The sequence below is a fragment of the Lissotriton vulgaris genome, unplaced genomic scaffold (genome assembly GCF_964263255.1).
Source record: "Lissotriton vulgaris unplaced genomic scaffold, aLisVul1.2 SCAFFOLD_1309, whole genome shotgun sequence".
Taxonomy (NCBI): Eukaryota; Metazoa; Chordata; class Amphibia; order Caudata; family Salamandridae; genus Lissotriton; species Lissotriton vulgaris.
Window position 1 is genome coordinate 407,847 of NW_028244753.1, and position 15,558 is coordinate 423,404.

The 15,558-nt window shown below is 39.8% G+C and overlaps 1 protein-coding gene across 1 annotated transcript in view; it reads left to right on the top strand.

The window, feature by feature from the left end:
• Positions 1–14,123, top strand: part of LOC147666760 (myosin-4-like) — a 32,840-nt gene extending 18,717 nt beyond the window's left edge. Inside the window, exons 12-40 of the mRNA XM_086948900.1 lie at positions 90–208; positions 324–473; positions 570–740; positions 825–1,131; positions 1,225–1,307; positions 1,460–1,547; positions 1,639–1,756; positions 1,993–2,116; positions 2,794–2,930; positions 3,019–3,274; positions 3,353–3,595; positions 3,701–3,877; positions 4,484–4,629; positions 5,225–5,315; positions 5,414–5,803; positions 5,890–6,016; positions 7,486–7,604; positions 8,700–8,896; positions 8,987–9,170; positions 9,255–9,420; positions 9,554–9,678; positions 9,776–10,084; positions 10,177–10,380; positions 10,473–10,598; positions 10,777–10,947; positions 11,036–11,140; positions 11,362–11,457; positions 13,419–13,553; positions 13,997–14,123. Of these exons, the coding sequence (XP_086805026.1) occupies positions 90–208; positions 324–473; positions 570–740; positions 825–1,131; positions 1,225–1,307; positions 1,460–1,547; positions 1,639–1,756; positions 1,993–2,116; positions 2,794–2,930; positions 3,019–3,274; positions 3,353–3,595; positions 3,701–3,877; positions 4,484–4,629; positions 5,225–5,315; positions 5,414–5,803; positions 5,890–6,016; positions 7,486–7,604; positions 8,700–8,896; positions 8,987–9,170; positions 9,255–9,420; positions 9,554–9,678; positions 9,776–10,084; positions 10,177–10,380; positions 10,473–10,598; positions 10,777–10,947; positions 11,036–11,140; positions 11,362–11,457; positions 13,419–13,553; positions 13,997–14,017 (4,685 nt within the window). The 3' untranslated portion in view covers positions 14,018–14,123. The remainder of the gene's footprint in view (positions 1–89; positions 209–323; positions 474–569; positions 741–824; positions 1,132–1,224; positions 1,308–1,459; positions 1,548–1,638; positions 1,757–1,992; positions 2,117–2,793; positions 2,931–3,018; positions 3,275–3,352; positions 3,596–3,700; positions 3,878–4,483; positions 4,630–5,224; positions 5,316–5,413; positions 5,804–5,889; positions 6,017–7,485; positions 7,605–8,699; positions 8,897–8,986; positions 9,171–9,254; positions 9,421–9,553; positions 9,679–9,775; positions 10,085–10,176; positions 10,381–10,472; positions 10,599–10,776; positions 10,948–11,035; positions 11,141–11,361; positions 11,458–13,418; positions 13,554–13,996) is intronic.
• Positions 14,124–15,558: the final 1,435 nt, after the last annotated feature.

The following is a 15,558-nucleotide window of genomic DNA, read 5'->3' on the forward strand; positions in this document are numbered from 1 at the left end:
TAAAACAAGCTCAGTCTACTACACCGTCACTGATAATCAGATTACAAATGTATAGTTGGCACAATCATAAACGGCTTTTCTACTTATAGTTGCTGACAAGATTGCATACCTGATGGGTCTGAACTCAGCAGACTTGCTGAAGGCGCTGTGCTACCCAAGAGTCAAGGTCGGCAATGAATTTGTCACCAAGGGGCAGACTGTTAACCAGGTAAATCTACGTTGTCACTAGTCATACTTTTCTCAAGAAAACTACAGCTGATTAAAAAAAAATACAAAATAAACACGCTGCATTCAGTTTAAAAATGTCATTATTTATCCACCAGGTGTACAACTCCATCGGTGCACTCTGCAAGTCTGTCTATGAGAAGCTCTTCTTGTGGATGGTGATCCGCATCAACCAACAGCTGGACACCAAGCAAGCCAGGCAGTACTACATCGGTGTCCTGGATATTGCAGGCTTTGAGATTTTTGATGTAAGTTTCAGATCTTTTACTGCAGATATAGAGAAGCCTCCCACTACTGAGTTCATTATAAGAATCTAATCAAGAACCAAATGTGTTATCTTTCAGTTCAACACCTTGGAACAGCTGTGCATCAACTTCACCAACGAGAAACTGCAACAGTTCTTCAACCACCACATGTTCGTCTTGGAACAAGAGGAATACAAGAAGGAAGGCATTGACTGGGAGTTCATTGACTTCGGCATGGATTTGGCTACCTGCATTGAGCTTATTGAGAAGGTGGGTGACTGTTCAACCTGCATATGGTTGTATTAAAATAACGTACACATATTCCCAAGTCTCACAAAGATATGTTTCTTTCAGCCCATGGGAATCTTCTCCATCCTTGAAGAGGAGTGCATGTTCCCCAAGTCTACAGACACCTCCTTCAAAAACAAGCTGTACGACCAGCATCTGGGCAAGTGCAAGAACTTTGAGAAACCCAAGCCAGGCAAAGGAAAGGCTGAAGCTCACTTCTCCCTGGTGCATTATGCTGGTACTGTGGATTACAACATTAGCGGCTGGCTGGAGAAGAACAAGGATCCATTGAATGAATCTGTTATCCAGCTGTACCAGAAGTCCGCCCTTAAAGTGCTGTCCATGCTTTACAGCGCTACTGCAGCAGAAGCTGGTAAATATCCTGCTTCAATGCATGCAAATAGTAAACAATGCCACAAAACTTAAGGTGTTTCTGATTCATGGATTCTTTTTTTTCAAATCCTAGAAGCTGCAGCTGCTGCTGCTAGTGGAAAGGGTGGAAAGAAGAAGAAGGGAGGGTCTTTCCAGACAGTGTCTGCTTTGTTCAGAGTAAGTGAGCATAATGAATCTACTTAAATATAAACTTATTGTGTTCATGTTATATTAACCCACATCATCACTATTGTTATTCGCCATATTTTCAGGTATTCAATCCTATGTAAACTATGATATAAAAGATATTTATATTTTTGCTACGATAGGAGAACTTAGGCAAGCTGATGACCAACCTAAGAAGCACTCACCCACACTTTGTGCGTTGCCTGATTCCAAATGAAACAAAAACTCCAGGTACAAAGCTCCAACATTATTATTGAACTCAGGAACATCTGTTGATCTAGTGAGAACTTGATCAACTAATGTATTGAGTCTTTCCCTCTAGGTGTTATGGACAACCATCTCCTAATCCACCAGCTGAGATGTAACGGTGTCTTGGAAGGTATTAGGATTTGCCGAAAGGGATTTCCAAGTAGAATCCTCTATGGTGATTTCAAACAGAGGTAATTAGAATGTTACAATAAGTGTTAACACATCCATGAAATATAAGTACACAAACTGCAGTTTTATCTAATTGGAAAGTGCAAGCAATGTAAACCTGCAAGGCTAGCTAGAGAAATTTTGTATCTCATTCTGACCAATGATTACTCAAGACAATAATGGTATTTATTTTCTCAATGCTACTTTGAAGTATTGCATGCTCTATAAAATACTTGAGCTTCACTGTTTTCTTTCCAAGGTACAAAGTCCTCAATGCAAGTGCTATTCCCGATGGTGCATTTATTGACAGCAAGAAGGGATGTGAGAATCTGTTGGGTTCCATCGATATTGACCATACACAGTACAGATTTGGACACACTAAGGTACAAAATGATCTATTCATTAAATAAAAATGCAAAACGTACTCCAAAATACTTTAAGAGCTAATATTTATTACGTAGGTGGTGGCTTCTGTCAGAGAGAAGGAATGACTAGCACAACGCAGTAGACATCAGCCATTACAGCGCTCAGGGGAAACGAGTAATCTTATTCAGCTGAAACCCTATCAGATATGAAAATTGGCTCCATCAGATCGGCTGGAACTTTTTGTATTTGGGTGGGGCAACAGCCAAAATGTTCCAGCTTCAAGAGACAAACTAACTTGGTATTATCAAGCTAGTGGTGGATTGAGCCAAAAATACAGACTTAGAACAGCATTTTGAAGGTCTGCTTTTGAGTTGTGTACATTGAGAGTCTCCTTTCTCAAGGAGAGACTATTTCTTCTGTCACCCAAGTTGCAGGTGAGGGAAAGACCAGAATTTGAATCTGTACAGGAAAGACATTCTTATTTTATCGAATGTGCCTTCTGTCAGGGATTTATGACTGAAAAAATACCACCAGCCAGGGTAGTCATTACTCCTATTACAATCATGTAACTTTAAGGGTTCTTTCCAAATGGTACAATAAGTGATTAGATATCTCCATTAAACAAGTCAGCGGGAAAAGAAATCACAACATTTTCTCCCATTGGTCAGTTGTCAATAATACTCGTTACTTTAAGGTGTTCTTCAAAGCCGGCCTCCTGGGTACCCTAGAGGAAATGAGAGACGAAAAGCTGGCTGACCTCATCACCCGAACACAGGCGGCCTGCAGAGGGTACCTCATGAGAGTTGAATTCAAGAAAATGATGGAAAGAAGGTATTAATAAATAGTCTTTGTGAATAAATAAAAGACAGGTTTGTGAGTTACACTGTGCCTTACAATATCATTTATTTGCCTCTAACAGAGAAGCCATAATAATCATCCAATACAACGTCCGATCATTCATGAATGTCAAAACCTGGCCATGGATGAAGCTTTACTTTAAGATTAAGCCACTTCTGCAGAGCGCTGAGACTGAAAAGGAGATGGCCAACATGAAAGAAGAGTTTGAAAAGACTAAAGAAGCTCTGGTCAAATCTGAAGCAAGAAAGAAAGAACTAGAGGAGAAAATGGTTTCCCTTCTGCAGGAGAAGAACGATCTGGCATTACAAGTTCAGTCGGTATGTAAAATCCAATACTTACAAATTCTTACATTTCAACACAATATATGAAACTAAATCTTTTCCATAAATATTCAGGAAAGCGAAAACATGGCAGATGCAGAGGAAAGATGTGAAGGTCTGATTAAAAATAAAATCCAACTGGAAGCTAAAGTGAAAGAGCTGACAGAAAGACTTGAAGATGAGGAGGAAAGTAATGCTGAGCTGACCGCCAAGAAGAGAAAACTGGAGGACGAATGCTCTGAGCTGAAGAAAGACATCGATGACCTTGAGCTGACTCTCGCCAAAGTAGAGAAGGAAAAGCATGCCACAGAGAATAAGGTAACTTTGCAACAATTCAATGAAATATATATGTTACAAGTGCATGAATCCAGAAGAATATTTTAGGTCCGTCTAGATTACAACCATTTATCTATTTGTTTCCAGGTTAAAAACCTCACAGAGGAAATGGCAGCTCTTGATGAAAACATCTCAAAGGTTTCCAAGGAGAAGAAAGCTCTCCAGGAGGCCCATCAGCAGACCCTGGATGACCTACAGGCAGAAGAAGACAAAGTCAGCTCACTGACCAAATCCAAAACAAAGCTGGAACAGCAAGTGGATGATGTAAGTGTTAACAAACATTATTTAGCTTGACTGTGAGGAAATTGTAACTCGTCCTTGGCTACATAACTCCGAACTATATGAATGGTTCTGGTGAAATTACTAAGAAAGAAAGTGTACAACAGAGACCTCCTTCACAAAACCATAGAGTAGGTTCTACCTTTTAACGCTGGAAGGTTAATATTGGCTTTCCACAAACAATTTAATTATTCATGAAGAAACACCTATACAGACTTAGTTTAGCAACCAAAAGTATGGTCAAGCCGAATTCTTGGAATCCTACAAAATACTGAATTGTTAGAAACTGATCAAGCTTAAGTGTTAGTGTGCTGTGACTAAGCTATATGAAACCGACACTGATTTATGTTAAAACGGCACAGCTTCACAAAGAAGTTGGCAAAACACTGACTTTCTATCACAAATGCATATTTCAAGTGGAATCCACTTAACAAACAGGCAATGTTAAAAACATGCATTCAAATAAGGGTTCCTGTGAAACAACATCACTCAATAAATTATTATTGCTGTGGATTGTGTAATCTGGGGAACATTTTCCTAGTCAGTGTGCGTCAAAATTGTATGATATATCCTTTGTTTTGAAATCCTCAGCTTGAAGGATCTTTGGAACAAGAGAAGAAACTTCGCATGGACCTTGAGAGGGCCAAGAGGAAGCTTGAAGGTGACCTGAAGCTGTCCCAGGAAACGGTGATGGATCTTGAGAATGATAAACAACAAAGCGATGAAAAACTGAAGAAGTAGGTATTTAGGAGACCAATTTACTGAAATATGTGTAGAGAAGGAGGCATGTGTATGCTCCATGTAGCTATAATATTTTTTATGAGTAATATTTAGGTACATTTGAAAATGTTAAAGGGGAAAGAAACAGCTGTAAATAATGTATAAGCTCACTCGTTTCTCTGCTCTGTTCTGTTAAAACATCATATTCAGCTCTGAAGGCTAATCACATGTGCTATGAGTGTGAACATGACAAAGGAATTGCACTGCTTGAAATCCTAATAAACATGTGTTTATAAAACAGCAAATCAAAGAAAAACTAAAGAAGTTGGAATTTATGAGACCTATTTGACGAAATATGGTGTAAAAAAAGAGGCATGGTGTCTTCACCATGTTACCATAACATAATTTAGAAGTTATATTTAAGTGTATGTAAAAAAGTTTAGAAGAAAAACGACAGTTTAGATAATGTATCAGCTGATTTGTTTCTGTGCCTAGTTGTGTTAAAATAGCATATTAACCTCTAAAGGATAAACAAATGTGCTGTGAATGTTAACCTGATAGAAGAATTAACCCACTAAAAATTCTGCTAAACATATTTTTATAAAACAATAGGAAAGACTTCGATTTGAGCCAACTGCTGGGTAAGATTGAGGATGAACAATCTTTGGGTGCCCAGCTGCAGAAAAAAATCAAAGAGCTTCAGGTACACACTTTTGTTGAAAGTAGCATTTGACTTGCAGTTGCAGCGACCAGTTGTGTTTAAATATGTCAAATAACAAATAAAACCATATGAACTTGTAGGCTCGTATTGAAGAACTTGAGGAGGAAATTGAAGCAGAGCGGGCAGCTCGGGCAAAGGTTGAGAAACAGAGGTCCGATCTCTCCAGAGAACTTGAAGAAATCAGTGAAAGACTGGAAGAAGCTGGTGGAGCCACTTCAGCCCAGATTGAAATGAACAAGAAGCGTGAAGCAGAGTTCCAGAAACTGAGACGAGACCTGGAAGAGTCCACTCTTCAGCATGAAGCTACTGCTGCTGCTCTTCGCAAGAAGCACGCAGACAGTGTTGCAGAACTTGGGGAACAGATCGACAATCTGCAGCGGGTCAAACAAAAGCTGGAGAAAGAAAAGAGTGAATACAAGATGGAAGTCGATGACCTTGCCAGCAACATGGAGAATGTTTCCAAGTCCAAGGTAACCTATTTTAGTCAGTAAGACGCAACATGTAGTCCAACAAGTTGATTACCTACTCTACATCTAATGGCATCTTTTGTCCCCAGGCAAACCTTGAAAAGTTGAGCCGCCTATTGGAAGACCAACTCAGCGAAGTTAAAACAAAAGATGATGAACATCAGCGCATAATTAATGACCTCACTACCCAGAAGGCACGCTTCCAGACAGAAAATGGTATGAATTTCATTTGAAAAGTTTGAACGAGGAAGCTGCAATTTCTGGAAACATTTAAAGTAAAAAAAGACAGAAAGACAGTATGTGAATGAGAATTCTGCATAATACAGTGTTACTTTCATGAACACCTATATTTAGATTCTAAAAGTCTCCTTTAATTTAAATTAGACTTTCACACAAGTATTGATCCAATTTTATTATCCATTCAGTTATGTTAATTAATCAGAAAATAAAAGAGACCCGAAATATATGGACAATACCCATGATGTAATCATAAATTACTCACAGTGCATGTTTAACTCCTTTAAAATGGTAAAAATGGTTTTATTGACTTTTAAATGGTAATTAATGGACGAAGTGCCACATGTACAAATCATTTGTTTGGTCGCAAACAGGCCTGATTTGCAGAAGAGGGCTGTATACGCCCGAAAAATTGGTTCTTCAAATGTATAAACACCAAACCGTGAAAATAGGCTTAGCTAATCACAGTTTGGGTTTGCAACCAGAAACAAAATCAATGTCTGGAAGGGGCGTGTTCAGGGCAACCCTTTCAAACAGGGAATATAACTGGTTGGTGGTGAAGGATTCGCAAATGGGAAGGGATCCCCTTGGGAGTACTTCCCCTTTGAGAATGTTAAAAAAATAAACATGAAAGGTTTACATTTTTTTTTAAACACATCTTGTTTTCCATTAACGAAAATGGGCTGCATAAAAAAATGCTTTATTTAAAAGCAATCACATACATGGTGGTCTGCTGACTCAAGCAGGCACCATTCCTGTGATGGCAGCGAACCCTAGCGGGTCACAAATTGCAATCTACCTCATTAAAATTCATGAGGCAGGTCTATTTGCGACCCACTCTGAATCAATACTTAGGGAATAAGGGCCAGATATAACTTTAGTACTTTAGTTATAGTGATTTGCAATAAAATTGCTATTTGGGATCTTTATTACTAATGTTAGTACATATGGCCCTTAATGAAGAATTGTAGATAATAAACATGCTCTTGTCATGCTGAGAACATTCAATGAAATGGTGATGAGCTACATTTATGACAAAATGTAAAAAATATTCAGAAAGTCCACCTTAAAATCATACACATTTCAATCAAAGCCACAGCATAATTAGCTGTTTAACAATGAAATACAGAACTTCACTGCAGATAAAGACTGCCTGACCCATTCAGCCAGCCTTCTACCTGCGTTTACCAGACAAACGCAATCAAACTCACATAATTGTGTGTTGTCTTGTTCATACAATAAATAGCAAATAAATGCGAAACCAAGATTAACCTAATACTAACACTATTGTTTTTAAAAAAAAGAAAACAATAAATGCATTGCTTTCAATGGCATTTTCACTTTCTGTGTCAAAATGCACTTCACATTCTTCATAATTTCACAGCCTTGGCTCACTATTATTCTACGTTCATGACAGTTACAGAACATTGCACTTTGTTTCCGATCAGGTGAACTCGCTCGTCAGCTGGAAGAAAAAGAGTCTTTGATTTCTCAACTGACAAGAGGCAAACAAGCCTTCACCCAACAGACTGAGGAACTGAAGAGACAGCTGGAAGAAGAAACCAAGGTATCTTGCGTTGTCACATTGAAATGTTCTCTGCACTTTGCTGGGTGAATCATCATGTTCTAAGACTGATAGTGGTATCAGAATACCAAAGGTGTCTGTAGCATCCCACATTCTGGGATTATCAACAAATAAAGACTGAAAGCAAAGTACATAATATGTTCCTCAAAGTTGCTTGACCAGCTTCAAGATGAGCTGTTATGCAAATAGGTTATACCACAGGACATTGTTCAGTTCCATAAAAATTCTAACTTGTAACTCAACAATATTGCATAGAAAGACGATTATGCAGGAGTTTGAGCAAAGTCAAATCAGAGATACCAAGCAATTTATTGATCAACATTGATCAGTAGAATACATTCATTCCAACAGAGTATCTGCTCTTCAGTCTAGCTCTGTCCATCCTACATACACATATACGTCAATTTGTCACACTCTTCAACAAATCAGTGATCAAAAGAATTATTTTCCACTCGGTCACAGTAAACACCTCTCTTTCACCCTATGCTTTCCCCCACAAATTTGGAGCTACAAATGCAAGACTTTGTGGATTAATTGAATCTTAATTATCACATCTTTAATACTTGTCTGAAGCATTCTTAAAGTCCTTGACATTGTGTCACTTCCTCCGGATTATTACTTCACGGAAAGGGTACAATTACATTTCCAGTTGCTGTGAAACTATACCGGTGAACGAGACACAGACAAGAATTATTCTAAAGTGCCCAACTTGCCAACTCGTGTACCTATTACACCACTCATTGTTTTACTCATTTGCTAAATTTGTAAAACATTTCTATTCGATCCTCTATATAGCATTTTGTAAAAAAATAAACTCAATACACTCACAGTATAGGCCTTACCCTTTCTTTTCTAGGTAGCAACTACCTCATTGGTTAGACAGGATATTAAACATAGAACTGTTTCACTCATGTTTGTTCAACAACACACATGGGGCTCTTGATCTAACTGAACATTAAAGGATGGTAACAAACTAACCGAGTCACAGTTTGACCACAGAGTACCTATTCAGTGAAGTTATTGATAAAACACAAAATAAATAATGATGAGGCACTGACAAAATTAATCTGCTTACAGGCCAAGAATGCCCTGGCACATGCCTTGCAATCTGCTCGACATGACTGTGACCTGCTCCGTGAACAATATGAGGAGGAACAGGAAGCGAAGGCTGAGCTCCAGCGGGCAATGTCCAAAGCCAACGGGGAAGTTGCCCAATGGAGGACCAAGTATGAAACAGATGCCATCCAGCGCACAGAAGAACTGGAAGAGGCCAAGTATGTTGTGTTAGACAAGAGGTACTTGGGGTTGTGAAATTTATGGATTTTTCTCATTCATAATACTCCTGCTTTCTTACCCAATTACAGGAAGAAGCTGGCTCAGAGACTTCAGGATGCTGAGGAACAGGTTGAAGCTGTGAATTCCAAGTGTGCATCTCTGGAAAAGACCAAGCAGAGACTGCAGTCTGAAGTGGAGGATCTCATGGTTGATGTGGAGAGAGCCAACGGTGCTGCTGCATCCCTTGACAAGAAACAGAGGAACTTTGATAAGGTAAATTGACACAAATCTTCTTACCAAACTACCCGTGTTTCCTGGAATTATGTTTTATGTTGAAAATATAACTCTCTTTGACAGGTCCTGGCAGACTGGAAACAGAAGTTTGAGGAAGCTCAGGCAGAATTAGAAGCATCTCAAAAGGATGCCCGCTCCATGAGCACCGAAATCTTCAAGATGAAGAACGCTTATGAAGAATCTCTGGATCATCTTGAAACCTTAAAACGTGAAAACAAGAACCTGCAACGTAAGTATCTGTCCAAGGTAGTTCATGCAAAGAGTATCCATATTAATGTAGCATAATATATACATAGAATGATTGCCACAACCTAGTGTCAGATTTTAGAAATTTGATGCCATCATTTATATATCTCTAACAGAGGAGATCTCAGATCTTACTGAACAGATTGGGGAAACCGGAAAGGCCGTCCATGAGTTGGAAAAAGCGAAGAAGCAGGTTGAGCAAGAAAAGAGTGAATTCCATGCTGCCTTGGAGGAAGCTGAAGTATGTAAACAAGCCAATGTTAAATATGTTCCACTGAAGTACTGCGTTTGGTTAGTTTTAATACAATGTTTATGATGTTACCCTTCTGCTATAATAGGGATCTCTGGAACATGAAGAGGCCAAGATCCTGCGCATCCAGCTTGAGCTCAACCAGGTCAAGGGTGAGGTGGACAGGAAGATTGCAGAGAAAGATGAGGAGATTGAACAGCTGAAGAGGAACAACCAGAGATCTGTAGATTCTCTGCAAAGCACACTGGATTCTGAGATCCGAAGCAGGAATGATGCTCTGAGGCTGAAGAAGAAAATGGAAGGAGATCTGAATGAAATTGAGATTCAGCTCAGCCACGCCAACCGCCAAGCTGCAGAAGCACAGAAGCAGCTGAGGAATGTTCAAGCGCAACTGAAGGTATTATATTTAACCAAAGCCCCACTGCACTTCTATGTCTCTTTATACAAAACATTTACATTGTATCACAAAAAATGCTATGTGCCCAATAGGATGCCCAGCTTCATCTTGATGATGCTACTAGAGGACAGGACGACTTGAAAGAACAGGTGGCTGTCACTGAACGTAGAAACAACCTACAGCAGGCGGAAATTGAAGAGATGAGGGCTGCACTGGAACAGACAGAAAGATCTCGCAAAGTTGCTGAACAGGAACTCCTTGATGCCAGCGAACGTTTGCAGCTTCTGCATTCTCAGGTACTATTATCTTTTGGGAATTCATTCATTATATATGAATGCAAGATAATGCACTTGTTACATTCTAGAATCTGTTTCTATCTCTACTTCAGAACACAAGCCTAATCAACACCAAGAAGAAGCTTGAGAGTGATAACACCCAAATTCAGAATGAAGTAGAGGAAGCCATCCAGGAAGCCAGGAATGCTGAGGAAAAAGCCAAGAAGGCCATCACCGATGTAAGGCTCTTGTTAAAATTGCAGAAGTCTAAATATTTAGTGCATTTTCAGTACCCTTAATTAAATGTAAAAGAGACATACATAAAAATTAAGTATAAACTTCTATTCCATTTTAACACTTAATGTAAGCGCATGACGTTCGAGATAACAATTCTTTAAAATGCATTCTTTCATGTAGGCTGCTTTAATGGCTGAGGAGCTCAAGAAGGAGCAAGACACAAGCGCCCATCTTGAGAGAATGAAGAAGAACCTGGAGCAGACCGTGAAGGACCTGCAGCATCGCCTGGACGAGGCCGAGCAACTCGCGATGAAGGGCGGGAAGAAGCAGCTCCAGAAACTGGAGAGCAGAGTGAGTTACACAGCTGATCTCAAATTGTTAGGGTCTGGAGGTAGGGGTCAGTGAGGGAATAAAATAACCATATCAATTCCACATTCAGGTCCATGAACTGGAGAACGAGCTGGAAGCTGAACAGAAACGCGGGGTAGAAGCCATTAAGGGCGTCCGCAAGTACGAGAGGCGAGTTAAGGAACTAACATACCAGGTATGTATTTAATTTCACATAGTATGCATGGATTATTGAGCAATTAACAGGAGCATACAGAGGCAAACAATGAGGTTTGTGAGTGTGTGTGTGTGTGTGTAAGGTATACAGTGGACTAAATTAAATATTTCTAAACTTTTCATTTTTGTATACACTTGCTTGTAAATATGTCAATAGCATCTTAAAAGTATTTTCTCATATTTCTGTTTTTTTACTTTTAGTCTGAAGAAGATAAGAAAAATGTTCTGAGACTTCAGGATCTGGCCGACAAACTGCAATTAAAGGTTAAAGCCTACAAGAGGCAGGCAGAAGAGTCTGTGAGTAGCACATAATACTTTCCTTAACATGTATCTTTATATTGAGAACATTCTCTAGAATTTATGCCCAGGTTTGAATGAACGCAATGAGACAGACATCTTGTGATACACTGTCCAAACTACAGCACCCTTTCTTTTAGTTTTAAGAGACATTCAATTAGAAAAACCCCGTTATACCTTTGATGTAAGCGACTTTAAACAAAACACATCCAAGTGGTTTTAGAGCTGAATTACAGTATTTTTGTTTTGGACCCTCCAGGACCATAAAGCTCATGGCCCATCTACTATTCTTTAATGGACAGGCAAGTATTTGATGTCTTCAGGAAGGGCGGCATACAACAAATTTCAAGGGGCACAGGTGTGATTCTTGAAGGACTCTGGAATCTGGCAGGAAATGGCCTAGCTTCAACCTCTTAAATGAGCCTAATTGAACACAGGTCCTTTAATGTCTGAAACACAAAGGAATTGAATCTCGTGTTTTACAAAGCTGGCAGCTGTCCTAAAATGAAGTACCTGCAGGCAGAAACTAATGAGGTATGCCTCTGAGAATCTTTCAAATAGAGAAGTTTCTGCTTAATGTCATCACTGGATAGAGAAACAAGAACATCCTTTGCAAAAGGCACCCTAGGCAAACCATTATTGAGCACATTTTTACACAGATGTATTGAAATAGAATATAAGGCATTCCCAAGTTGTCCTGCATTTTCGTTTGTGTAGGTTGGGGAAGTTATTTTCTAAAATTGCGCAATAGAATAAGACCTAGACAGAGTTAATCCTCTCTTTCCTTAATGATACCAAAAACTGTAGGTGGGGGTGCTTTACACAATGAGCAGTATCATAGTGTTGTCTGTGTATTTGCTCAAAAGTGTGATACAGAGAGATTGCTACGGCATGGAGAGTAAGACCCACCTCTATCCACATTTTGAGTTATAGTTAAAACAACAGTTATCTGGTATTGGTCATTCAACAATTGACTGAAGGGTTGGTGATTCTCGGTTGTAAATTATTGGCATTAGTAATAGATCAATCGGTCTTGTGTATGGCATCAATCTACTTCGAGAAGAGAAGATCCTGTCACTAATTGATAACCACACATGAGTAAAACAACACCACATTTAAATTGTAATGATCTCTCCTGTGAGGGACGTTTGCATTTGAAGCCCTCTCTGCCTCCAACCACCTACCTGAGAATTTGCTCATGTGTTTGCCCACAGCTATTGCAGTCATTTGGCTAAACACATGGTCTGTAGGACTTTAGATGCACAATCAGTCCCATCCCTGGCCTATGCAGACGTCAGTCCCTAAACGTTAAATGGAAGAACTATTCAACCAATTTGCTTTTAAGTTTGGAGTCATTTCCATTCACTAAGAAATCCAATGATAGCCCCTCGTGAGTGATCAGAACCACACCACGGCGATGAGTAAGGAGACCTGTAGCGCAACGAGGTAAATGCAGTGGGGAAAGGGAACCCAGATCCCAGCGATTGTCGGCAATTGTCAAACCGGGGCAGGGAGAGGATGAATGCTAGTAATGGTGCAGATGTTGACTACCAAGAGATCACAGGTCAGTGTCTGACCCAGGCCATGTTTATACCTCTGTACTGCACCTTGGATGGCCTCCAAAGATTGTGGACCAAAGTGATATATTTAAGACACCACAAGTGGACAGTGAAAGTGTGTCTTGCTGTGGCATTTGCAAGTGCTGCATTGAATGGCAAACTTGAATAAAATAAGTAAAACATAGTTAGGAGGGTTTTCTGCATGCTTTCCTAACCCCTTTATTAGACAGTGGGTGGAGATGTCTCGGTTTGTTTTAATTCGCCCGATGCTAGAATAGTAAAACATTGAATAATATCCAGTTCACATTTCAATGATTTACATATAAAAAATGAAGATTTTTTTTTATTTTAGCTATTTCAGTTCATTCAAAATATCCTAATACGTTTTCCCACTAACTTTAGGAAGAGCAAGTAAACGCGCATCTGACTCGATTCAGGAAGGTGCAGCACGAGCTCGAGGAAGCCGAAGAAAGGGCCGACATTGCTGAATCCCAAGTGAATAAACTCAGGACCAAGAGCCGTGACGTTGGAGGCAAGGTGAGATAAATCCGTTAGAAATGGTCGTGGTTTCCATCCATGTCCACATATTTGTCTCTTCTCCTCATTAACATTTAATCCAGATCAATATTTTCACAATAAAACGTGTGGCACCAAAGAACTGAGTGATAATGAGTGCCACACAAATGTATCACTAGGTATAGAGGTGGCAACGCCAACAATTGTTCCTGTTGTATAAGTTGGAACCACTTGTGTAAAAAGCCTGGAGATGTTCCCAGAAGGGGGCGGGGTCAAATCCATGAATCCTGCTCACAATCTAGGGATGTACACTTTGCACGCCAGCTAGTGTCTGCATGTAAACGCAGTATGGGTGGCGACCTAGGCACTGTTAGGTCGCATAGCCAGTTGTCTGTTCGCTAGGGTGTTGGGGGATGAAATGTTACCCTTCTCTCTGAATTAAAACAACCTATTTCTTTCTCTAGAAAACCGAAAGTGAGGAATGAACAAGAGTACGCTCCAGGGAGGACTCCGAAATTTGCAAAATGTGAATGGAAAACTTCCCTGTAATATTTTGTTTACCTCTGTAACAATAAACCTATTTTTACAACATTATTGTCTCATTGACTGTTTTTCGCTGTTCTCTGTATTTCATCTGCACATCAAGTACTTTTTGGGGGGCAAGTCATGACAAGGCGGTCCCAACTGAAATGCTACCTACAAATCAGTTTGTTGTTATTTGAATCAGTTATGCTCCCTTGAAGAGAAAACTCAAAAAAACGAGCAGAAAATAAGGCACATAAAAGTGTATTGAGTAGGGACAAAGCTCCCACGCGCCAACCAACCCTTTAAATGTCTTAGTAACATATCCTCATGACCTGTCCGCAAGAATACCTGCAGGAGTCCCTTGTGATGTATGCATGAGCCTGCTGAGTGTGCTACTATTACCCTTACTAAAAGAAAACAGAAAATTACAAAAAATATAATCAGCCCCACATGGCATAAGTAGAACTCTACAGATCATAGATTACTCTTTTCTTGAAGCGTCCCCAAAGAAAAGTTTTCACAGTCCATGAGTGAAACGGAAAATCAAAAACAGCAATATGAAACCCAGCAACAGCCACATCAGGCCCCGCTGTCTTCTGCGTATTCCATCCAGCGGTCAGGAAATAAAGTTCATTTAGTCCTCTGGGCAATACCCCCCCCCAGACCAGGCTTTCAGATTGATGGTAGATTAAGCATTCCAGGGACTACAGAAAACAACCAAAAATAGCGTGACTATTAATCAGACATTCTATGTGAAGAAAAGCAACAGGCGTGGGATAATACTGCCCACCATTGCCTTAATAAAATTAGGACTCTCCTTCCCTACTGGATTTGAGAAACTGCAGATTTATCACATACAAAAGAGGCTTCATATTATGCATGTTCAAAGTGCATTAATAAACATAACAGAATGACCAGCTGGTTTACCGTAGGAAGTTTTAAATGTGGACAGCATGGACCAATCTGCAGCCTTCTAGAGGTCATCCAATCGAGCCCTTGCACAGAGAGCCTTCAAAACCATGGCCCCTCTAACTGAATGGGCACCAAAAGAACCCATATCTACAACGGCCTTGACCATAATGCCCTTGACCCATCTACTCAAAGTAGTAAAAGACACCGGAAACAGGTTTTTCCTAAGGCTATCAATAACTGAGGAGCAGCTATCCACACCCCTTTAGTCAAATGAATGTATTGCTGAAGGTAACATACCAGACAAAGCTTAGGATGCACCTCCAAGCTTGGAAGAATTCTTACTTCTCCTCGTAATGTGGAAGTGTACCCAAGCTGGTGGGAACTGCAAAGAATTCATGTCTAATGCTCTAACATCAGAGATTCTTGTAAAAGAAAATAAACATAATAGAGTCACCAACTTTGTAGATAACCATTTAATTGATGAAATCTCGTTATCCTCCCAGTATTCAAATAAATGTAACACCAGATTAACATCCCACAGGACAGAGTACAAAGGTTTACGGGGGTTCATATATCTAATACCTCCAAG